Below are 18,486 nucleotides of genomic sequence, written 5' to 3' on the forward strand. Positions count from 1 at the left end.
TTAAGCAAACCTATAGCGTTAAGAGCACTGATCAATACAGGCATTCCCATTCCCATAGGGTAGCTTTTCTGGAGTCTAACTGCTGACACTCAGCACAGCCTGCATTTGCAAAGCCAGCTCAGCTCTGACTGGGCTGGACTCAGAGGCCGGTGCAGCATTGACTTCGTCCTTTTGCTGCCCTTTATTTTTGCAATGCGTTATGAGGCTGTGTATCGAAAGCACAACCTGCATATAAAACAGACCAAGCAGCGTAACGAGTGCCATCTACTGATAATTAAACACACAGCAGAGCAGAGCAATAGGCGGGTTTACCAGTCAAGCCAGCGATACACTGCAAACAGTATTGGCAGCACGACTCCCATGGCTGCCAGCTCCCATGGTGTTACAGAATCACGGCGGCATTCTGCTCCTGCTGCAGTGTTGTTTCCTGGAGCTACGTCAGGCAGCATTCATAGAATCATAGAACGGCCTGGGTTGAAAAGGATCACAATGATCATCTAGTTTCAACCCCCTGCTATGTGCAGGGTTGCCAACCAGCAGACCAGGCTGTCCAGAGCCACATCCAGCCTGGCCTTGCATGCCTCCAGATATGGGGCATCCACAGCCTCCTTGGGCAGCCTGTTCCATTGCATCACCTCGCTCTGTGTAAAAAACTTCCTCCTAATATCTAATCTAAACCTCCTCTGTCTCAGTTTAAAACCATTCCCCCTTGTCCTATCACTGTCCAGTACTTCTGTGATGTGCTGGGCTGTTTTGAAGCTGTGCTAAATCTCTGCTGCGCTCTTCTGAAAAAAAAAATAAAAAATAAAAACCCTGGGTAGAATTAGGCCTTATAGAATCTAAATGACCGTTAATAAATTTCTAGTGTTAATGTAAGTGCCTGTATCTACTGCAAGCCGAGTCGTTTAATCAAACCAGTAGCAATTAAAATGGTAATTCCTCTGTACAAGATTTTGCTTGCAGTTTTTACTCAAGTAAAACTCTTTGAAGTTAATTGGAATTTTGATTAAAGGCTCCTGGATCTGGGTTTCTGGATTTGTACTAAGGAAGGTTCAATATTTGCTTTGGTTTTCTGTGCATTGAGTTCCCTTCTATGTGTTAGTGTGACTGTACAATTAGTCATAGCAACTCCAGTGAAGGTTTTGGTAATCTAATTCCTGATATACTTTAAAAAGGTCTTTTATCACAGAGTGGCTTTTAAAGGTTGTAAGATCTGAAAGACTGGGCCGCTTGTTTGTCATCATTATTTTTAGTTCCTATAAAAGGCTGAGTAACATTCACTTAGCAGTCATTCATGACTTGGGACAGGTGGGAGGATTCTTGCTTTTCACCCCATGTTAAGAGTGTGATGCAAGTGATGGGAATGTTGCTATGCCACACGTGGAACAGTTGTTGGAGTGAGGTGAAGAATGGCAAAAGCAGGAAGGATGAAGGGGAGGATCGTGTAGAAATCTGCCTGATGGTACTGAGGACGTGGACTCCTGCTGTACACCTCTACTTATAACGCAGGTTACTTATTTTCGAGAACGCCTTCAGTATTTGTTCTCTCATACTGACAATAAATACGTAATGCTTGAGTTTGAGGCGGCACAAATTCAATAAAGGGATGTAGATGTCCTGAACTACCAAGTGCAGCAGCTATCCATAAAGGATTCAGCCTCAAGTTTTTGTGCAGCAAAGGCGGGATTTCTCTTCCCCTCTATCCCAACACGGCCAATAGAATCATTGGAAGGTTGGAAGAGACCTCTCAGACCCCCCGGTCCAACCATCAAGCAGAACATTGTCCCTCATTTCTCAGCTCGGATCTGCTATAGTTCGCACAAGGATTAAAAGCGGTCGCAACCCAGAGAAACGCTCAGGGGTTTGGCTACGGTTTTTCCGAAGCTCTTCGCTTGGAGATGCTGAGTAGGCTGGGTCTGTGCAGGTACAGAGCCCGAAGCACGCTTCAGGCCGCTCTACGCCGCCGTTACCCAAATTCAGGGCTGTCACGTAAACGACCGAAGGGAGCGGGCAGCGCGGGAGCGGCTGTGAGGGGGGCCGAGGCGGGAGGCGGGAGCGGCCCCTCCGGCGGTTCCCGCCCAGCGCGAGGCTCCGCCTCCCCGCGCGCGCCGAAGGAAAACGTTGCGCAGGTTCTAAAGCGGGGCGGGGGGAGGGGGCGTGGGAGGGGGAGCGGCGGGCAACGGCCGCCAACGGCCGCCGACGGGCACCGCCGGCCTCGGCCCCGCTGTCCTCCCCTGCCATGGAGCTGTCGGCTATCGGGGAGCAGGTGTTCGCGGTGGAGAGCATCCGCAAGAAGCGTGTGCGGAAGGTGGGCCGCGTGGTGGGCGAGAGGGGTCCCCCCGGCCCGGCCCGCCTCTTTTCCTCCCTCCTCACACGGGAGCGGGGGGCGTGGTGGCGGTGGCGGTGGCCGCTCTGGGATGGGGCGGGGAAGGGGGGTGTCTCCGGGGCGGGGGGTCTGTGAGTGAGAGTCACCCTATAGTGGCTGGGGGGCTCGGCCTCAGCTCGGTGACTCAGTTTCCCTGAGTGGAGGATCCCCGTCCCTGGGGGGGTGGGCTAGCTTTATGCGTCTGGTCGTCGGGAAGTGCCTTATAGGGCGGTGTGTGCAAGCATCTGGAAGCTGGGGAGCCCCTCTGTTGGAAAACACGGGCTGCAGGGCTGTGCTTTCTGTGCTGTCACTTGGTGCCAGCAGCAGCAGCACTTCCATCCTCCTGCAGTGCTCTGAGAAGTGTTTAACAAGTCCTGTGGTATAGTATTAAAGATTTCTTTGCTGGTTGTGCACGTTCTTCTGGGCCTCTGCGTGTGGTTTCCGATTGCTGCGTGTTTGTTGTTTGGTTTTGTGCTTGGGGTGAACAGATAAGCGGTTAACACTGAGCTTGAGCTGTTTGGGTTGAAAGGTGGAGTGGCTGTGATGGATGGAGTGGTGCTCTGGTGCAGCAGCTGGAACATGCTAAAGTAACGCTTCATAGGATCTCAGTCTTGTATATCTTCTCTGCTTGAACAGATTCCTCTGACACCTGCTCCCGGCGTGCATCTCCCTCTTGCTTTTATGCATACTGACTTTTTGCAGGGCTCCCTGTAAGTGCAGGGATGGCTGCAGTCTGGCGTTTGTGATTCTGCCTGATGCTTTCCTGCTCCAGCCTACTGTAGGGAACCTGCTTTTAGAAGCAGGGTTAGACTTGATCTCCAGAGGTCCCTTCCAGCCTCTGTGATTCTTCTCAGCGATGGTCCCAAGCTGTGGGGAGTTTGCATCCTTTTAAACAGCCCTCCATGCCCACGGGGAAGGAGATACCACAAGTATAGTTGAAAGAGGAAGTGGTGTTGTTTTGAAAATGAAGTGGTGGGAAATGAGCTCTTTGCTCAGTCCTGTTGATTGGTTGCTTCTCTTACCGTAGCCCATATTTGGTTGTAGACTTTACCTGTTTTTTCCTTCTTTTTTTCTCCCCTCCAGGGTAAAGTAGAATACCTGGTGAAGTGGAAAGGATGGCCCCCAAAGTAAGTTGTTTTACTTGTCTTTTTCTTAACTATTTATTAATAGTATTCACCGTATCTTTGCAAGCGAGAGTCTCATTCTTCACGGGTAACCTCATGTGCCTCATTCTGACAGCTGTAAACAAAGAGCCACAAACCAAAACTCTGTATTGTTTCCACACTGACAGCCGAAGGATGCAGTCTGTATGCCAACCTCTTCTGACTGGGTTTTGCCACTACTGAGCTATTTCATTGAGATGATTTTTAGTTAAAAAGCTTTTATAATTCAGTATGGTTTGACAAGGAACCTTGATTCTTCAGAGCCTGGAATGGTGCTTGCTTTTCTGAATCAGCACCAAGGGGACTGCACTTTATTTGTAGAGCTATATGTAGTCTTGTAACATAGAAAACAAGGCAGTGGTCTTGTCTTTGTTATCCTGCTGTATCCCCTCTGCAATTCACAAAAGGGAAGGGGCAATATTTCAGATGGATTGTAGCCAACTGGAGGTGATCTTTGTCCCTTTGAAATTACTGCAATGCCTTTATTTCCTTGTCTGAAACCTTCTGTTGTTCTCAGTGCCTTTTCTGCCTTTGCTTTGGCTGCCATATTGCAAGAGGGAAACAATATATATATATGTATATATTGCATCATTGCTGTGCACTGTTTACAGATGCTTTTTTATTAAAATGCAGCTGCCACTGAAAAAGAGTCATTGCTTTGTGTCTGTACAATCTGTGACATGCTTTGAGATTAAAAAGATTAGGTAACTGGAGAACATTTCTGTGTCAGCTAGCAGCCTGATGGAACAGCCTCATGGTCTTACCCATGGGGAGAGAGGTCTGCTTTTTGTAGGTACCCAGTGTGCATGGGTGTGACTGCAGTGTGTGTCTGGCTGCTCTGGACGGTGCTGAGCAAAGGGGAACTTCTGCTCGCTCATCCCTGTAGTTGCAAAATGCTGGGTGTGATCCTGATGGGTGTTTGGATGTGATCCCGACAGATTGTACCTCATGTTTAAGAAGGTGGAATGTGTTTCTGTGTGCCTAATCCTTGTGCTTACAGGGCGTGCATAAGTAGCTTTCCCTCTCTGGTGGTGATAGTCAAATTGGGATGACTGTTTTCTTGACTGTAAATCCTGCTGTTGGAGTGTAACCTAGTGCTCTTAATGAGTACCAGCTGCAATGTGGATCAGTTCTTGGGCCTTTTTGCCCCTCCTAAGTAGCTACACCTAATTTAATCATTATCAGAGGTTGGGAACGTTTCTAGTCTGTGAGGCACTGTCCCCTTTGACTGGAATACTAATATATCTGGAAAGGAGAATTGGGCAAACACAGCGAGATCTTTTTTGGCAAATGACATTGCAAGAGAAGGTGGAGTGAGACTTGGTATCACGTTTCTTTTGACAGAACAGCCCTTATTCTTGCTACTGCCTTTTCGTGCCCTATACCTTGGAACTGTAGGGGAACAGGATCTCTGGGGAATTAAAAGCACAGCTTATGCCCAGAGAGCAAGAGAATATGAAGGTTCCCATATTTTGATGTGAGAAGTCCGAACACCTTTTTCATGTACACTCAAGTTCAAAGAACACTTTTTTTTTTTAACTGTTACACAGCAGTTTGATTTGCTTAAAACCAAGATGCTTTGAGCATGCAAGCTACTTTCATCCTGCTAGCAGTCTCTGTTCCTTGTTTCTAAACAGAAATATGCCTGTGATGGCATATAACACCCCACAAGCTGTTTGCATCTTTGTCTTCCAACATCTGCTGTTTTCTCGTCCCACATCATATTTCTCTTCATTCCCCTCCTCAACCTTGTCGCATTGTTATTTATAATCTCCATACCAGTTATCTTGTGATTCCCACTGAATGCCTCATGGAAAAAAGCAAGCATAGAACTGATGTTTGCTGCTTTAACATTTATTTGATATTTTACACACAAAAAGTGTTAATGCCCCATTCCTCGGATTCCTGGACTGTACTGCTGGAGTCAGGGAATGAAGGAATGACTGCCTGATTCTAGCTACAAGCTTGTTTACAACTTGCCTTGGAGTTAAGAGGGGAGGGGGAAGAGGAGGAGTAGAAGGAGGGGGAAGGAGGATCATATGATCTATGTTTTCCAGAGTGCCTGCTCTCTGCAGTTCTGCTGCAGCCTGGGCTGTGTGTGCCCGTATGTATAGCTCTGTGTGTGTGTGTGTGTGTGTGTGTGAGTGTGTGGCAAACTGAACCGTGGTTGTTTTTTCTTTTTTTTTTTTTTTTTTTTTTTTATATGCAGTGTTTTGCCACTGCAGTGAAGCCAGGAATTGAGCTGCAGAGAAAAAGGCAACACCCACCAAGGGTTTTTCTTTCTTTCTTTTCTTTTTAAAGCAAATTTTTCTTCTCCTGCCTATGAAAAGTGATCTGATGTTGTGTGTGTCCCCCCCGTCCCCCCCCCCCCCCCCCCCCCTTTACATTACCATTTTTCTGAAATTTGAGGAATGAGTGCCAGAATCCCTGCAGCTGGGAGGAAACCCTCCTCTGTTCAAACAGCATCTTGGTTTTGACAGCTCACAGTCAGGTTGCTGCAAGAGGCTTGGGCGAAGGAGGGAGGGTGGATCAGTTGGTTATGAAGACATGTCTGTTCTTAACCCTCTGATGCACAGTGCACCTAGGGATATCTGAATTCCATATTTCTGCTTCTCAGTTTGGTGTTAAAAACAAACAAACCTGTACCTCCATTTATAGAACCATTCTCCAGGAACTCTTCTGTCTTTCAGTACCTTTCTTCTAGCTCATGAGTAGATGAAAGGAAAAAGCAGTCCACCTTCCTGTGTACGTATGTGAGTGTGCCACATGTTCCCAGTGCAGGCTGTGCTTCATCCAGAAATGTAAGCCTCCTGAAATGCTTTTTCTGAGTTTAATGGCACTGCTACAAGTGCACCTTTGCCACTTTCTCCTGTCTGTTCCCCTCTCCAGGGGCTGGAGAAGCTCTGCTTTGAGACACTGGACATCACGTGCTGGAAACGGAATGCTCTGAGGCATTTGGGATGTCAGACTTACCTTTTTGCTTTAGAGTTTGCATTAATGAAGATGTGCTGCCCATCTTTTCTTGGCAACCGTGAGCCCTTAGAATAAACCCACTTCAGGGACTGCCTTGTGACCCTTTCATCTTCCAGAAACCTTTCACCATTGGAATCTTTGGCTGCTTCTCTTTGGTGTTAACCACAGCCGTGCCCCTTGGGAACAGGTTTTGGTGTGGCCTGCTGTGTGGTGTCAGCCCTTTCCTGAGCAGCTGGCTCCATTGTGGCTGTCTGGCAGCGGAGGAAGTGGGAGCAGCAAATGACAGCGTTCATGGGTTGCCTTCAGAGTGTCGAGTTCATTTTAAGCAGTTTCAGTAGTCGTAACCACAGTGCAGGTGGGTTCCTCCTGTGCAACCTCTGCTAGGCAGAAATAACCTGCAGGGGGAGCCGAGTAAGAGGAGCAGTAGTTGGATAGTTGCCATCTACTTGCCTCAGGGCCCAAATCTAAACACGTTCAGTTGAATGGCAACAGTGAGGAAAAATTAAACTCTTCTTAAAGAAATACTTTTGGTTCCAATGATTAGAGGTAATTAATAATGCAGGGAAGAAAGCATACTTAATCTTTGAGAGCTCTAAATTAAGAGAGACCTATTTTTCAGAAAGCTGTATCAGATTTCATCTCGCTGTCTCATATATTTGCTGGATTTCTGGGAGTGCTGCAAGTGCGACCTGTTTATGCTTTGCCTAAAGACTAGTTTGTGGCTCTGCACAGGCTTTGCAAATAGTGTGAAGGGAGCCTTGGCAGGAAAGCCTTCCCTGCTCCTGCAAATTGTTGCTTGGTGTTTGGTGGAAGGGGAGGTGATGTCTGGGGGGGGACTGGCTAGAATTCCTAAGAGCTCTAGCAGTGTTGTGGCAGGCCCCACGGAGCCTTGTGAAGACAATATCCAGGGTCTCAGCACACTGGGAACGGTCCTGCAGAGGGGATATTTCATTAAAGCATTGTTTACTTTATATTCCTTATGTTTTTCTTCAGATACAGCACATGGGAGCCAGAAGATCATATCTTGGACCCTCGCCTGGTAGTGGCTTACGAAGAAAAGTAAGTGTGTGTGTTCTTTTCTTTCACTGGGTGCAGGAAATAGTGTCCTTATTCTGTTGTGGTGTCCCCACTTCAATCAAAGATGAGACGCGCAGCAACAAGTCCTTCTCCATCTCTGTAACCTGGCCTTGATGAGGCAGATAAGGCAAAATGAGGCCAAGCACAAGCATTGAGCCAAAGAACAATTGTTCTCAGGTTTTAATTGGGTCCAGAGCTGGACTGGAGTGATGGGAGGTGGTAAGTTTCCCTAGCCCGTTCTTGATCAGTTAAGTCAGAGAAGTTCCTGTATTGCAAGAATTTCACTCCAGCAAGAAGCAGTTCTGGGATGCTTTCCAAGTCCATGCTATTCACAGTTGGTTTTTAACAGAGGAAATGAGGGAGCTTTGCAAAAGGTGGAAGTCCTGGCTAGGCTTTGTGCTGTGGTGTTTATTGCTTTGTTTGATTTGTGTTCATCCTTCACAGGGAAGAGAGAGACCGTGCTTCAGGGTACAGAAAAAGAGGTCCCAAACCAAAGCGCCTCCTATTGCAGGTAGCTTCTTGCTTTTCTTCTGTACATTTCTAATTAGTTAGTGCTGTGCTGCTGCTCTGCTCACAGGAAGGTGGAAACTGTCCGTTCACTGTTGCATGGACAAAACTGGAGGTAAAATGCTAATGCAAGAACTTGATCTCAGTGGGTAGGGAGGTACTTTTAACCTGTTAGCTGAACAGCAGCTAGCAAAATGGCAAAAAAAGACACAAAAGCACAAGAAACAGCTCTTGCTCTCTGAACTAGGATCTTGCCTGGTTGACATGGTCTTTTCACTTCACACTGGGCTTGGACTTTCCAGCATGTGAAAGGTAGTAGCTGCATGCTTTGATGATTGCCATACAAAGTAACCAGTCCTAGGCAAAGCATGTAAGGAAGAGTTTAGATTGCAGGTGAAGAGATGAGAGAAACAGTGTTGTAGGAGCACCACAGCTTCTCCTAGGTCACCTAGATGCTCAGGTAAGAATAGATTCCTGGCCCCCAGGTGAGAGCCCTGATGACTACATCGTCAGATTCCCATTCTGAACCTTGCTGTATTGATGTTCTTGTCAGCGGCTGTATGGCATGGACTTGAGGAGTGCCCACAAGGGAAAGGAAAAGCTCTGTTTCTCTCTTGCACGGAGGTTTGGAGGAGGAGACAGTAGCCTGCCAGGGGCCAAGACAGGGCAGGCAGAGTTCTCTGAGAAGACTGGGGGAACAGTCCTGCCATTCTCTCTCCGGAAGCAACGCAAAAACCAGAAGTACTTGCGACTGTCAAGGAAGAAGTTCCCCCGCATGGCAAGCCTGGAGAACCGAAGCTGCAGGCATGAGTTCTTCTTGAATGATGCAGTAGACCTGGAGACCCAGCAAAGCCCTGAGGACTGGGAGGCTGTGCAGCACACCGGCAAAGAAGGTAAGGCCAGACACCCCTTGGCTGAGAAGTTCTGGGGCATGAGAAGGATGCTCTGCGTGCTGCCTCCTTACTTGCCTCATCCTGGGATTGTGGCTGAGGTCAGATCCTCAGAGCATCTCTTGCTGGCTCACGTTGTGGCTTTCATTTCTGCAGATGACTTTCCTGGTTGGATGACTATAGTTTTTGAATGCTGTCACCTCTCTGTAGTCTTAAATCAGTGGCACCACTCCCATGTTAGAAAACATACAGAAGTTACTAGAAGTTAATGCTGTGTTCCAGTTTCCTTCTGGCAGAGGTGACAATAACCTCTGCCTCTGTCCACACACCCGTGTGTGTTTTTCCTGTTGCTCATGTAAAAGGAGCTTGGCTGGTCTTGGACAGACTCTGACATTGGCGCTCCTCTACTGGTGCTGCTCTGAGAGCAAACAGGAATGTCCTTAGGAACCCACAGTACATTCCTTCTGCCCCCTCCTTCCCTTTCCTCCTCACACCCCACATCCTCTCTAAAGCCCGTTGCTGTAGAGCTTATGTGAGAGGGGGGTGAGAGAGAGAATTGAGGATGGTAACTGCCTGATCCCATTGAGTAGGCAGCATAAGTGTAGGCATGGGAGATGGCCTGGCACATTTGGCATTTCTGGGGAGGGATACCATCCTCTTGTGCAGGAGGGCTGTGGGATGTGTACGTTGCTCTGAGTTACCAGGGAAACTCTATCCTTGCATTATTAGAGCTTCTGAAGGCGTAAGGCTTCCTGAGGAGTGGAAAACAAGGGCTTGTGCTGCTTGTAGTAGTTAAGAGAATCCTGTTACTCCTTGCTGAGAGTAGTTGTTAGCTAGGCCAGATTAGGCAAGATTTTGGAGAGAACACTGTGTTTAGGGAATCAGCACTATCCCCTCTTTCAGCCTGGGACTAGAACAGCACCTGAAATCCAAGGGGGAAGCAGTGGGACAAGCACAGAGGAATCCAGAGTCACATACTGGCAGCAGGCAAATGTGTGGGGCTGTTTTCAGCTAGAAGTGCTAGCCTCCAAGGCATTTGGGGATCTGAAGGGTGAATGGCACTGGAGATACATAAAATGGTTTTTGTTCTCCCTATGGCTTATGGGATGTGTGGAATTCTAGTTAGTGTTAGGGTTACAAGTGTGACAAGAAAAAGCCATAAATAACCTCTTAGAATATATTTACCATATTCTTTGCACAGCTTGAGGTAACAAGGTACAGTGCAGGTACAGTGGTAGAGGGAGGGTATATTTCCTTTCTCTGCCTATTTTTGTGGCTGTCTCTGGGATGGTGAGGTTTTGGATGGGGAGGACTGTTAGTTATCAGTGCCAAAGTGCAGAAATACTTGAGTTTCTTATGGAGCTCTCGGGGAGCAAAGAAAGAACATGAGAAATGGAGAGCAGCCTCTTTGTGAAGTAATACTCATGTTTTGTAGCCAGGCTGCATTACAGATGCAACATGAAGAAGACCCTCATCTTTGGATCCCTATGCCTCTCATGAGAGGATCTAAGAGCTTGTCATTGTTGACTTTTTGGGGGTAAGACATTTGCAAGAAGGTCAGCTTGCTCTTGGATGAGTGTGTTTAGCTGATACAGGGGCACATGGGTTGAGAAGGCACAGGAGACACTGGGGAACTGTGAATGGCTGGAGGCGCTGGGTGTTTTTACTTCATCCTGTTGATCTCCATGTAGGCTTATCCAGTGCTGGTGTGTGTCTGAACACCCTTGCAACTGTCTGCTTTTCCTTTTATAATCTGCAGTGATCCTCTGTTTTTCTTTAGCCTCTGAAGGGAGGGCTTGCCCATGCTCGCTCTTGCCTTGTGTGTGCAGACTGAATACAGGCTGATATCATCCACCATTTATCAGAAACGAGGCACCTTTTCCATCCTCCTCTTTGCTTCTCTCTCTCTCCCACCTTCTCTCCCTCTCACTAACATGCTCTGTCTGCCTCTCCTTTTGTAGCAGATGTGGATGGCAATCTCCCTTGGATTCCCACTGTGCCCCCCAGCGAAGTGACAGTGACAGACATCACGGCAAACTCCATTACCGTCACTTTCAGAGAAGCACAAGTGGCTGAGGGCTTCTTCCGAGACCGGAGTGCGCAGTTCTGAATCTCCATTTTCAGTGCTCCCCAAATCTAGTGCTTTTAGAGTGGGGCTAGGGAGGGCTTATTTTATCCCTTAAGAAGAAAAAAAAATCCAAAATGTCTCAGAATGTTTACAGAGACCTTTTTTTCTTCTCCTTTTTTCCCCTTTCAGATACGCAAAAAAAAAAAAAAGGAAAAAAAAAAAAAAGGCAGCATAGGGGTGTGTGCTTGTCATTGCTTTGTCCATCTGAAAAACTGACAGCCCTTTCCCTGGCAAAGACTCCCCTCCTAGATGTCGAAGCAGCAAGCTGAACAATTTGGCTTTTATGCTGCTAAGTGGCAGCAGCTGCATTTGTGGGGAGAGGGCATGTGGAGGTGGAAAGAGAGCTAGGTCTCTAGCCTGCTGCCTTGTTCTGCAATTGATATCCCTTGGATAAAGATACTTCTCTATGCGTTGCTCTTCCCACCTTCCTCCTCCCTCTCTTCATGCAGCACTGAGAGACGATGGATCCTACCTGTGTAGATCACTCCAGCCTCTTAAGACTTTCTCTCCAGTGCTGTTTTCCCTGGGGCCTGCTGTCAGGACTTCAGAACCGTATTTGCCTGTCTGTGGTAAGTAAGGCTGTGCAGCACAGCAGGTCCATGTAGACAGCAGAGGTTTCTCTGATTGTTGGTCATACAGAAAAGACTGAAACGCGTGTCTGAAAAATGAATTGGCTAACTAAATTCATTATGCCCTTGTGAAAAGCCCAGAAACCCAGCATAGTGGAGGCATACCACTCTGTCTATGCTAAACAATATTTCCAGGCTTGTCTATGCTGTGTGAGAAATATGTTATGGAAAGTGGGGTGTTCCTATCTTCTGCCAAATCCTGGCTTAATGACAGATGCTGCCCTGAGTCTGTGATGATAGTTGGTTGAAATCTGACTCTCCTTCCCTGGAAGGAGGGGCCGGTAGGACAACTGAAGCATTGCCTGGCACTGCAAAGATATTCAATATACTGGCGCAGGCCCAGGACACAGGAATTGGACAGAACTGAGCTAGAAATGGACCTTGATTAGTGGCAAATTCTGTTCTTGGATGCCATTGGGAGATCCAAGGTAAACAACATGCGGAGAAGGCATGCATTAGAGTAGAAGGGGGTGGGGTGGGGGTGGGGGAATCGTAATTCTTAGCAAGGAGAATGCTTGGATTGTACTGTCTGAGTAATGTTCTTCCGTGACTCCAGTCTCCTCACAGTATCTGTGATCCTGTACTTCTTTACTGATGGAAACTTCCCCTTGGAAGGCTTAAAACTTTGCCAAGGAAAGTGGTCTGCATTTCAATAGACCCTGCCTGATCTTGCACTTAAATGCCTCATGCTGGACTGCCTGTGATGCTTTGAGGTATTTGAAGAAATGCTGTATTTTGAGTTGGTAGTTTAGCATAGCATCTGTTCCTGCACATGCATATTCCCTTCCATTTTCTTGAAATCAAATTTTATTTAAGTAATTTAAAATTTTAAATACAAACATTTTCCTATGGAAAGCAAGAAAAGTAAGCTACAGTCTGAGGTGGGAACTTCCAGAGAGAGCTGCAGGAGTATGCTGGCTGTCATGATTTCCATCCTTAACTTCTTTGTTCCCTCTTCCCATTCCACACAAAGCATTTCTTTCCTGCTGTATTTATTCTGTGTGAAACTATGAGCCTTCTGAGCTCTGAGGTATAGGCTCTGTGGAATTGGGCAGTGTTCAGCAGTTCCTTTGAAGGGTTTTGCCTGCTGACCTTCAGAGTTTGGGAGCTCTGGGACTTCTGGTCATCCAAACATCTGCTTCTTGCAAAATGCTTGGGCTGCCCCCTGAAGCTTTTATTAAAAGCAGATTTTACCTCTTATAGGACATGACAGGTCAGTGCAGACTTAAGATTTCCCCTTCTGTCTCGAAGCTGTGTAAGTAGGCCAGTCTTCTGCTGTGTCACTGCAGTTTCAGGACCACGGGGAAGACCCTGAATTTCAGAACGAATCTTTTGTCTCCCAAATAAGCAACGTGGAAGTTTAATTATGGAGAAATTAGAGAGGGTGAGAAGTGAAAAATGAGCAGGAAAGAAGCTTGGAACAGCAAGGGCAGACTGATGAGGGAATTATACAGGCCTAGGATGTTTGTTGAATGTGGGTGTCTGGAGTAAGGCTTCCAAATCTGGAATTGTATCACATAAACAGGTTTGCTCTCCTCTGCAGTGTGTGAGGTTGTGCAGTATCACTCACACTGTCACCCCCCCCCCCCCACACACACACACATCCCCCTCTTCCTGATACTTGTCAAACAGGCAGAAAACATTTATCTTTTTTCTTACTGTGACCTGTGGGCATTTAGTATGGCTGAGTCTGCTCACTGGGGTTGCAGTAGGTCAGGTAGTCACAGTTAGAGAAGCACAATATTTTAGCTCGTTTGGGGCAAATTCTTGAATTCCAGCTCACCCTGCTGAATCTTCATGGCATTTATGGGATCTGTTTTCTTTAATGCAGCTACTGCTACCATCACATTGTACAAGTACACCAAAATCCTTCCTACTTATTTAGGTTCCAGTCATCAGCTGACATTGGAAGCAGTACCAATCCCATGGCAGGAAGGAACTTGTCATAGTAAACCAGTTCTCCATCCTCTGCTTTTTCTTCCACTCACCAGCTGAGACTTCTCAGCGTTTTGTTTTGGCATTTCTCTTTAAACATCTTTTCTTTCTCCTGCAGTAGAGGTTTTCAAAAAACCTGTGGTGCTCTTTCAAAGAGGATACACCCACAGCTTCATCTCTTAATCATGCCTAGATTAGGTTAGCTTGTGTTTTTTGCAGTGACTAATCACCTGACTACATGGAGTGTTGAACAAGGTACCTGGCTCCCATGCTGCTTTATGTACAGGTCAGTTAGGAGTTAGGGACCAGGTTAAGGTGCAGCACATTACTTGTGCATGGGTTTGGTTAGTGTGTGTGAGGAGGAGTCTGTGGTAGGAAACTGAGCAGTTTGATTTCGTTTTGTTGTGTTTCTTTTGTTTTGCTATTGGGATTTTTTTTTTTTTTTTTTTTTTTTTTACGTTCACAAATGCAGTGTTAAAAATCCATTAAAGATTTTTCTTTTGGTCTTTCTAACACATTTCCAGTGTCTGGCAACATATCATTGTAGACTTCCTTAGTGGAGCTGGTCTTCAGGGACTTCAAAATTAACGTGAGTGCACGTCTGCAGATGTAGAGATGCATGGGGCTTTTGTACTTTTGATAGCAGCAGGGCTCCTCTGGGTTCACTTTTCTCCCATATCCCATCCATCTTTAGGTTCAATCCCAAAGTCTGGATATTGAGCTGGAACTTCTAGAGCTAACATACGAAAATTGGATGCTGTGCTCACAGTTTTGTTACACATTCCATTTGATTAGGAGAGCCAGAATAGCATCCAGCTGAAGCAGAGTTTAATAACTCTATTCAAAGCACAAGCTGAGAATAGAAACGGGCTAACTCTCCCATACCTCATTTGGCTCTATGGCTGTAAACAAGAAAAACAAACTTCAGCCAGTAGAACTTAGTGAACTGTGCACGAGAAACAAACCTCTCAAGGAAGAACTCTTCTAACGGTTGTTCTTCAGAACTGTTCCAGTGGGAGAATGACCAGCTGTGTTTAGGGGGCAGAAGTTTCTCTTTCATAAATCTTCTCACAGTAACTTCACTGTGTGACAGGACCGAGGGGCTTCGTGAGATTAGAAAACCTTTGTTGTTAACACTGGTTTAAAAACGATTGGAAAGGTGCCTCTGTTCCTGGCTGGTTACAAAGTAGATGTTGTTGCTCAGATATGTAAGCGATGCCTTGGAACAGCAAGTTTTAGCACGTAAATAGTGGCATTAAGTAGCCTTGTAGCTCCTGCATGCTCCCTTATTGTCTTGCCTTTGCTTGGGGGCCCTCTTGCTTGTGAAGTCAGACCGAGGTATTTATTTTATTTTCTCTTTCTTTCTCAAGCACAGCCAGGGTATTATTATGAGAACACCCAGATGCCATTCTGTTGTCCAAAATAAGCTTAAATTTGTTGGTGAACTGACCCTTACTTATGTCAGAGCCTCATACAGCAAGAAGCTTATTGAGAAAGGAATGGCTCTTTTTGTTGTTGTTGTTAGTGTTGTGAAACTATCCAGAATTGTTCTCTCGGTGTTTTGTGACTGAATGTATAAAATTGTTTGTTTGCCTCACAGGGTGCCGGTGGCCCCAGTGCTGTTTCCTGCTCTGTGGCAGCCAGTGTTGTTTGATGATTTCACTGGAATAGAGAGGGGAGGCCTCGCATAGGTCAGAAAATAGGCAGGCTTAGCACATGTAAGACCTTCGGTGGTAGCCACAACAGAGGCTGGGGTGTGGAAGGCAGCAGTGAGAGCTGTTAGCCACATCCATGCATTTGAGCAAAGCTCAGTCTGCCGTTGCCTCCCCACCCCTTCCTCTCCTCTCAGGTTTTCTGAGGTAGGGAAAGTAGGGAAAATGACTCTTCCTAATGCTAAATGGTATCTGCTCCTCTTCAGCTCGCCCCTTCCTTGCCTGCAGCCTGAGAAGAAGAGGGCTGTTGGACCTTCTAGGAAAAAAATTGTAGGGGTAGGAAGAGAGGGAAGGAGGGGCCTCAGGTTTGCTCTTGCTGGGTTGCAAAGGGCAGGCCTTTGGGTGAGCAACTGAGAGAGGAGATGCGATGTAAGAGCAAAGAACTTGTAATGAAACTCAAGGGCCAAAATTGTCGTGATTGTAAAGAAATACTGAGATGATTAACCTGATTTTTTTTATTTTTATTTTTTGTAATTGTTTGTTGAGGTGGGTGTTAACTGCCATCTGTCAGTTAATAGCAGCAAAATGAAAGCAGCCTGCTCCTTACAGGCCCTTTGTGCTTCTTGCTTGGTTGTGAATTTACCTTAGTCTCCAAGAAGAGTGGGAAAATCATATGATGGGGAAGGAGAAGAGACAAGTAAGGGATGAAATGAGGCCACGTTCAGCCACTGTTCTAATGCAGTGCCTTCTGCTCCGAAACCTGTGATCTCTCACATCAGCTCTGGTGTGTCAGTGCTTCAGAGCAGTCAGTGGGTGGATGGCCCTCTGAGCAGGCCATGCAGAGAGGAGGTGCTGTGTTCGTGTCTCTCTTTTATCATTTGGAAAGGAAGGGAGGTGCATGCTGACAGCTTACGTGAGGTAATTTCTGCATGGAAGTATATAGCATTAGCATATACAAGTGAAGGGAGCATGTCTCTTTCACTGTTCTCAAAATAATTGTCCCCAGGGGTATAGTAAACTTGATCTTGAGACAGCAGGTTATGATAAAGAGGCCCACTGAGTCTGACTGCAGTGGAGCTGTCTTTGCAGAGACAGCATGGATCTTCTGGGTGTTGAACCACCCATGTTCCAACCAAGCAACTGGGCACGCCTATGAAACTGTTGAAGAGAGAAGCAATCACTTGGAATGCAACTCAGACTTCTCAAATACTTTCCTGCAACAGGTACTTCCTGAATTTGATAATCCTTCTCTTTCCTCTTCCAGCTCTCTTCCCTTGTACCATTAAGCTCTTAAAGTACAATGGCTTATTAGGGAGTGGGCCAAGGGTGATCCCCAGCTAACAGGGTTGTGTGCAGAGGAGAGGAGTTCAGGGGGAGTTTGTAATGGGTGTTAGGCCCGAGAAGGATGCCTACCAAGAGAGTGTGGATAGGAACTTTGCTGCTGGAACTGTTTCTGTTTGCTGTGGGACACGCTGCAAACCCTTCAGGGGTTCTTCTGAAACACACCCTGGTGATGTCTGAGAGCACCAATTGAATGTTGAAGGGGAGAGCTTGTAAGAGTGTTCAGAACCTCTATCAGCTTATCTCATTACTGGGATAGCAGTTTTGACTGGGAGGGGGATTTCAGAGGAAGTGGAAAGACTTGGTTTTATTTTATTTTTAACCAGAAAGCGTAGTGTCAGCACAAAGAAGCTCTTTGCAAGTCTGTCAAGACGTTAAGCAGCTTTTTTTTTTTTTGCTTTTAGTCTGAAGCATGTTTTGAAGCACTTTGAAAATGCAAAGCACTAGGAGTGCAAAGTACTCCTTGTCGTCTGCCTGAAAGTGGCATTTGAAAAACATTTTAAAAGCGTTTGAAAAGATGTATCTATTTCAGGTCGGTAGCTGTCCCTTGTTATTTTTCCAGAGTTCCCACCCAGCCCTTAGCCTCCCTCCCATGGCTGAGGGGAGAGTTTCCTCAGCCCTGCTGAGTGGAAGAGGCTAACCAAGGAGGGAGGGGAGGCTCACAGTGCCCTGTGTGCTGGCTTCCTCCCCACCACCTCCTTCATCTGAGATAAGGAAGAAGAGGAGGAAGTTCAGTTGCAGTGGTCCTAGTCTGGAACTGACTGCGTCTTTTAGCTCTGGAGACATCTTTATATCTGGCCTGAAGAATTGCACCTTATGAGTCTGGCTGAGGAATGGGGAGGCACCTGTCCTCTTGCAGGTGGTGTGGAAAGGAGGGAAGGGTGAGCCAGAAGCTGTCTTCAGTAGATGCTGGATTTTTCTGGAGGCTGTTTCCTCACCTTATCTCCAACATAACAGCAACCAAATAACTGAATTCATCCAAATGAAGCTTTTATTCTTTATATCTAAAGAGCCTTTTGAGCAGGCTAAGATGAGAGGCTCTTCTTTCTTGCTTAGCATGCTCTACAGTCAAAGGAACCTTAGTTCTTTCCTGGGGTCTTTGGCTCCAGCCTTCCCCTTAGCTTAGACACACCATTTGGACTCTTTGCACACTGACTCATCTAATGTGATCTGCTTCCCTTCTGCTGGGGGGCAGAAGATGGGGTCTACTGGGAGAAGAGGGTCCCTGGTTCTTGTTCATGTCTCTTCAGCTGTTGTTTCTGTCAGCACGCTAGAGTATGAGAGTCTTTGCACACAGAAAGCTTTCTTTTGCACAGAATGAGCTTCTAGCTTTTGTACAGACTAATTGAATGTATTTGGGGGGGTTGGGAGGGAGGGAAAAGGCCGTAAAGCAATTCCACATGAACCAATCAGAGTATCATGCCTTGTCTGAGCGAGCGTGAGTCGTAAGCAGAGGTTGTAATGGCAAAGGGAGGGCAGGCTCAAGTATAATTTGACACAAAGTGTGGTTTTATTTTTGTACTGATACGGATAAGAGACTGTACAGCATCTATTTATTTAGATGATTTATGTGGTAAATGTTGCAAACAAAATTATGAAAATATTAAATATGAGAACTGACATTTACCTAATGGTCTGTCTGTGTGGTTATTTACCTCCTTTTCCTTTAATTTAACGGCTGAATTGTTTCTCCTTAGTTGCTCCTGTTGGTATAAACATGCAGCGTGGTTGGAAAAAGAATGAAAAAAGGCCCGTGCGTGAGAACGACCAGTAAAAAAAAAAAAGGTTTGTGAAGTACAGAGCGTGCAAAATGCTGTTTCTGGCAT

General features: G+C 46.4%; 1 protein-coding gene across 3 annotated transcripts; it reads left to right on the forward strand.

Moving 5' to 3' along the window:
• The first annotated feature begins 2,124 nt into the window (after window positions 1-2,124).
• Window positions 2,125-18,286, forward strand: CBX7 (chromobox 7). 3 transcript variants are annotated; one of them, XM_048934463.1, is made up of 6 exons: window positions 2,125-2,308; window positions 3,449-3,492; window positions 7,495-7,560; window positions 8,023-8,089; window positions 8,639-8,978; window positions 10,411-11,054. In XM_048934463.1, the coding sequence occupies exons 1-6, from the start codon at window positions 2,240-2,242 to the stop codon at window positions 10,473-10,475; spliced, it is 651 nt and encodes a 216-aa protein (XP_048790420.1). In that variant the 5' UTR covers window positions 2,125-2,239; the 3' UTR covers window positions 10,476-11,054. The 3 variants fall into 3 exon arrangements, with proteins under 3 accessions (XP_048790420.1, XP_048790400.1, XP_048790409.1); XM_048934443.1 differs by having other exon boundaries at window positions 2,126-2,308; window positions 10,937-18,286; XM_048934452.1 differs by having other exon boundaries at window positions 2,126-2,308; window positions 10,940-18,286.
• Window positions 18,287-18,486: the final 200 nt, after the last annotated feature.

This window comes from Lagopus muta, chromosome 1, assembly GCF_023343835.1.
Source record: "Lagopus muta isolate bLagMut1 chromosome 1, bLagMut1 primary, whole genome shotgun sequence".
NCBI classification, from domain to species: domain Eukaryota; kingdom Metazoa; phylum Chordata; class Aves; order Galliformes; family Phasianidae; genus Lagopus; species Lagopus muta.

Bases quoted from the DNA above. Each gene is read 5' to 3' on its own strand.
- CBX7 (XM_048934443.1), top strand. From the start codon at position 2,240: ATGGAGCTGTCGGCTATCGGGGAGCAGGTGTTCGCGGTGGAGAGCATC. The intron at 2,309-3,448 runs GTGGGCCGCGTG...TCTCCCCTCCAG, and splicing joins GCAAGAAGCGTGTGCGGAAG to GGTAAAGTAGAATACCTGGT. The intron at 3,493-7,494 runs GTAAGTTGTTTT...GTTTTTCTTCAG, and splicing joins TGGAAAGGATGGCCCCCAAA to ATACAGCACATGGGAGCCAG.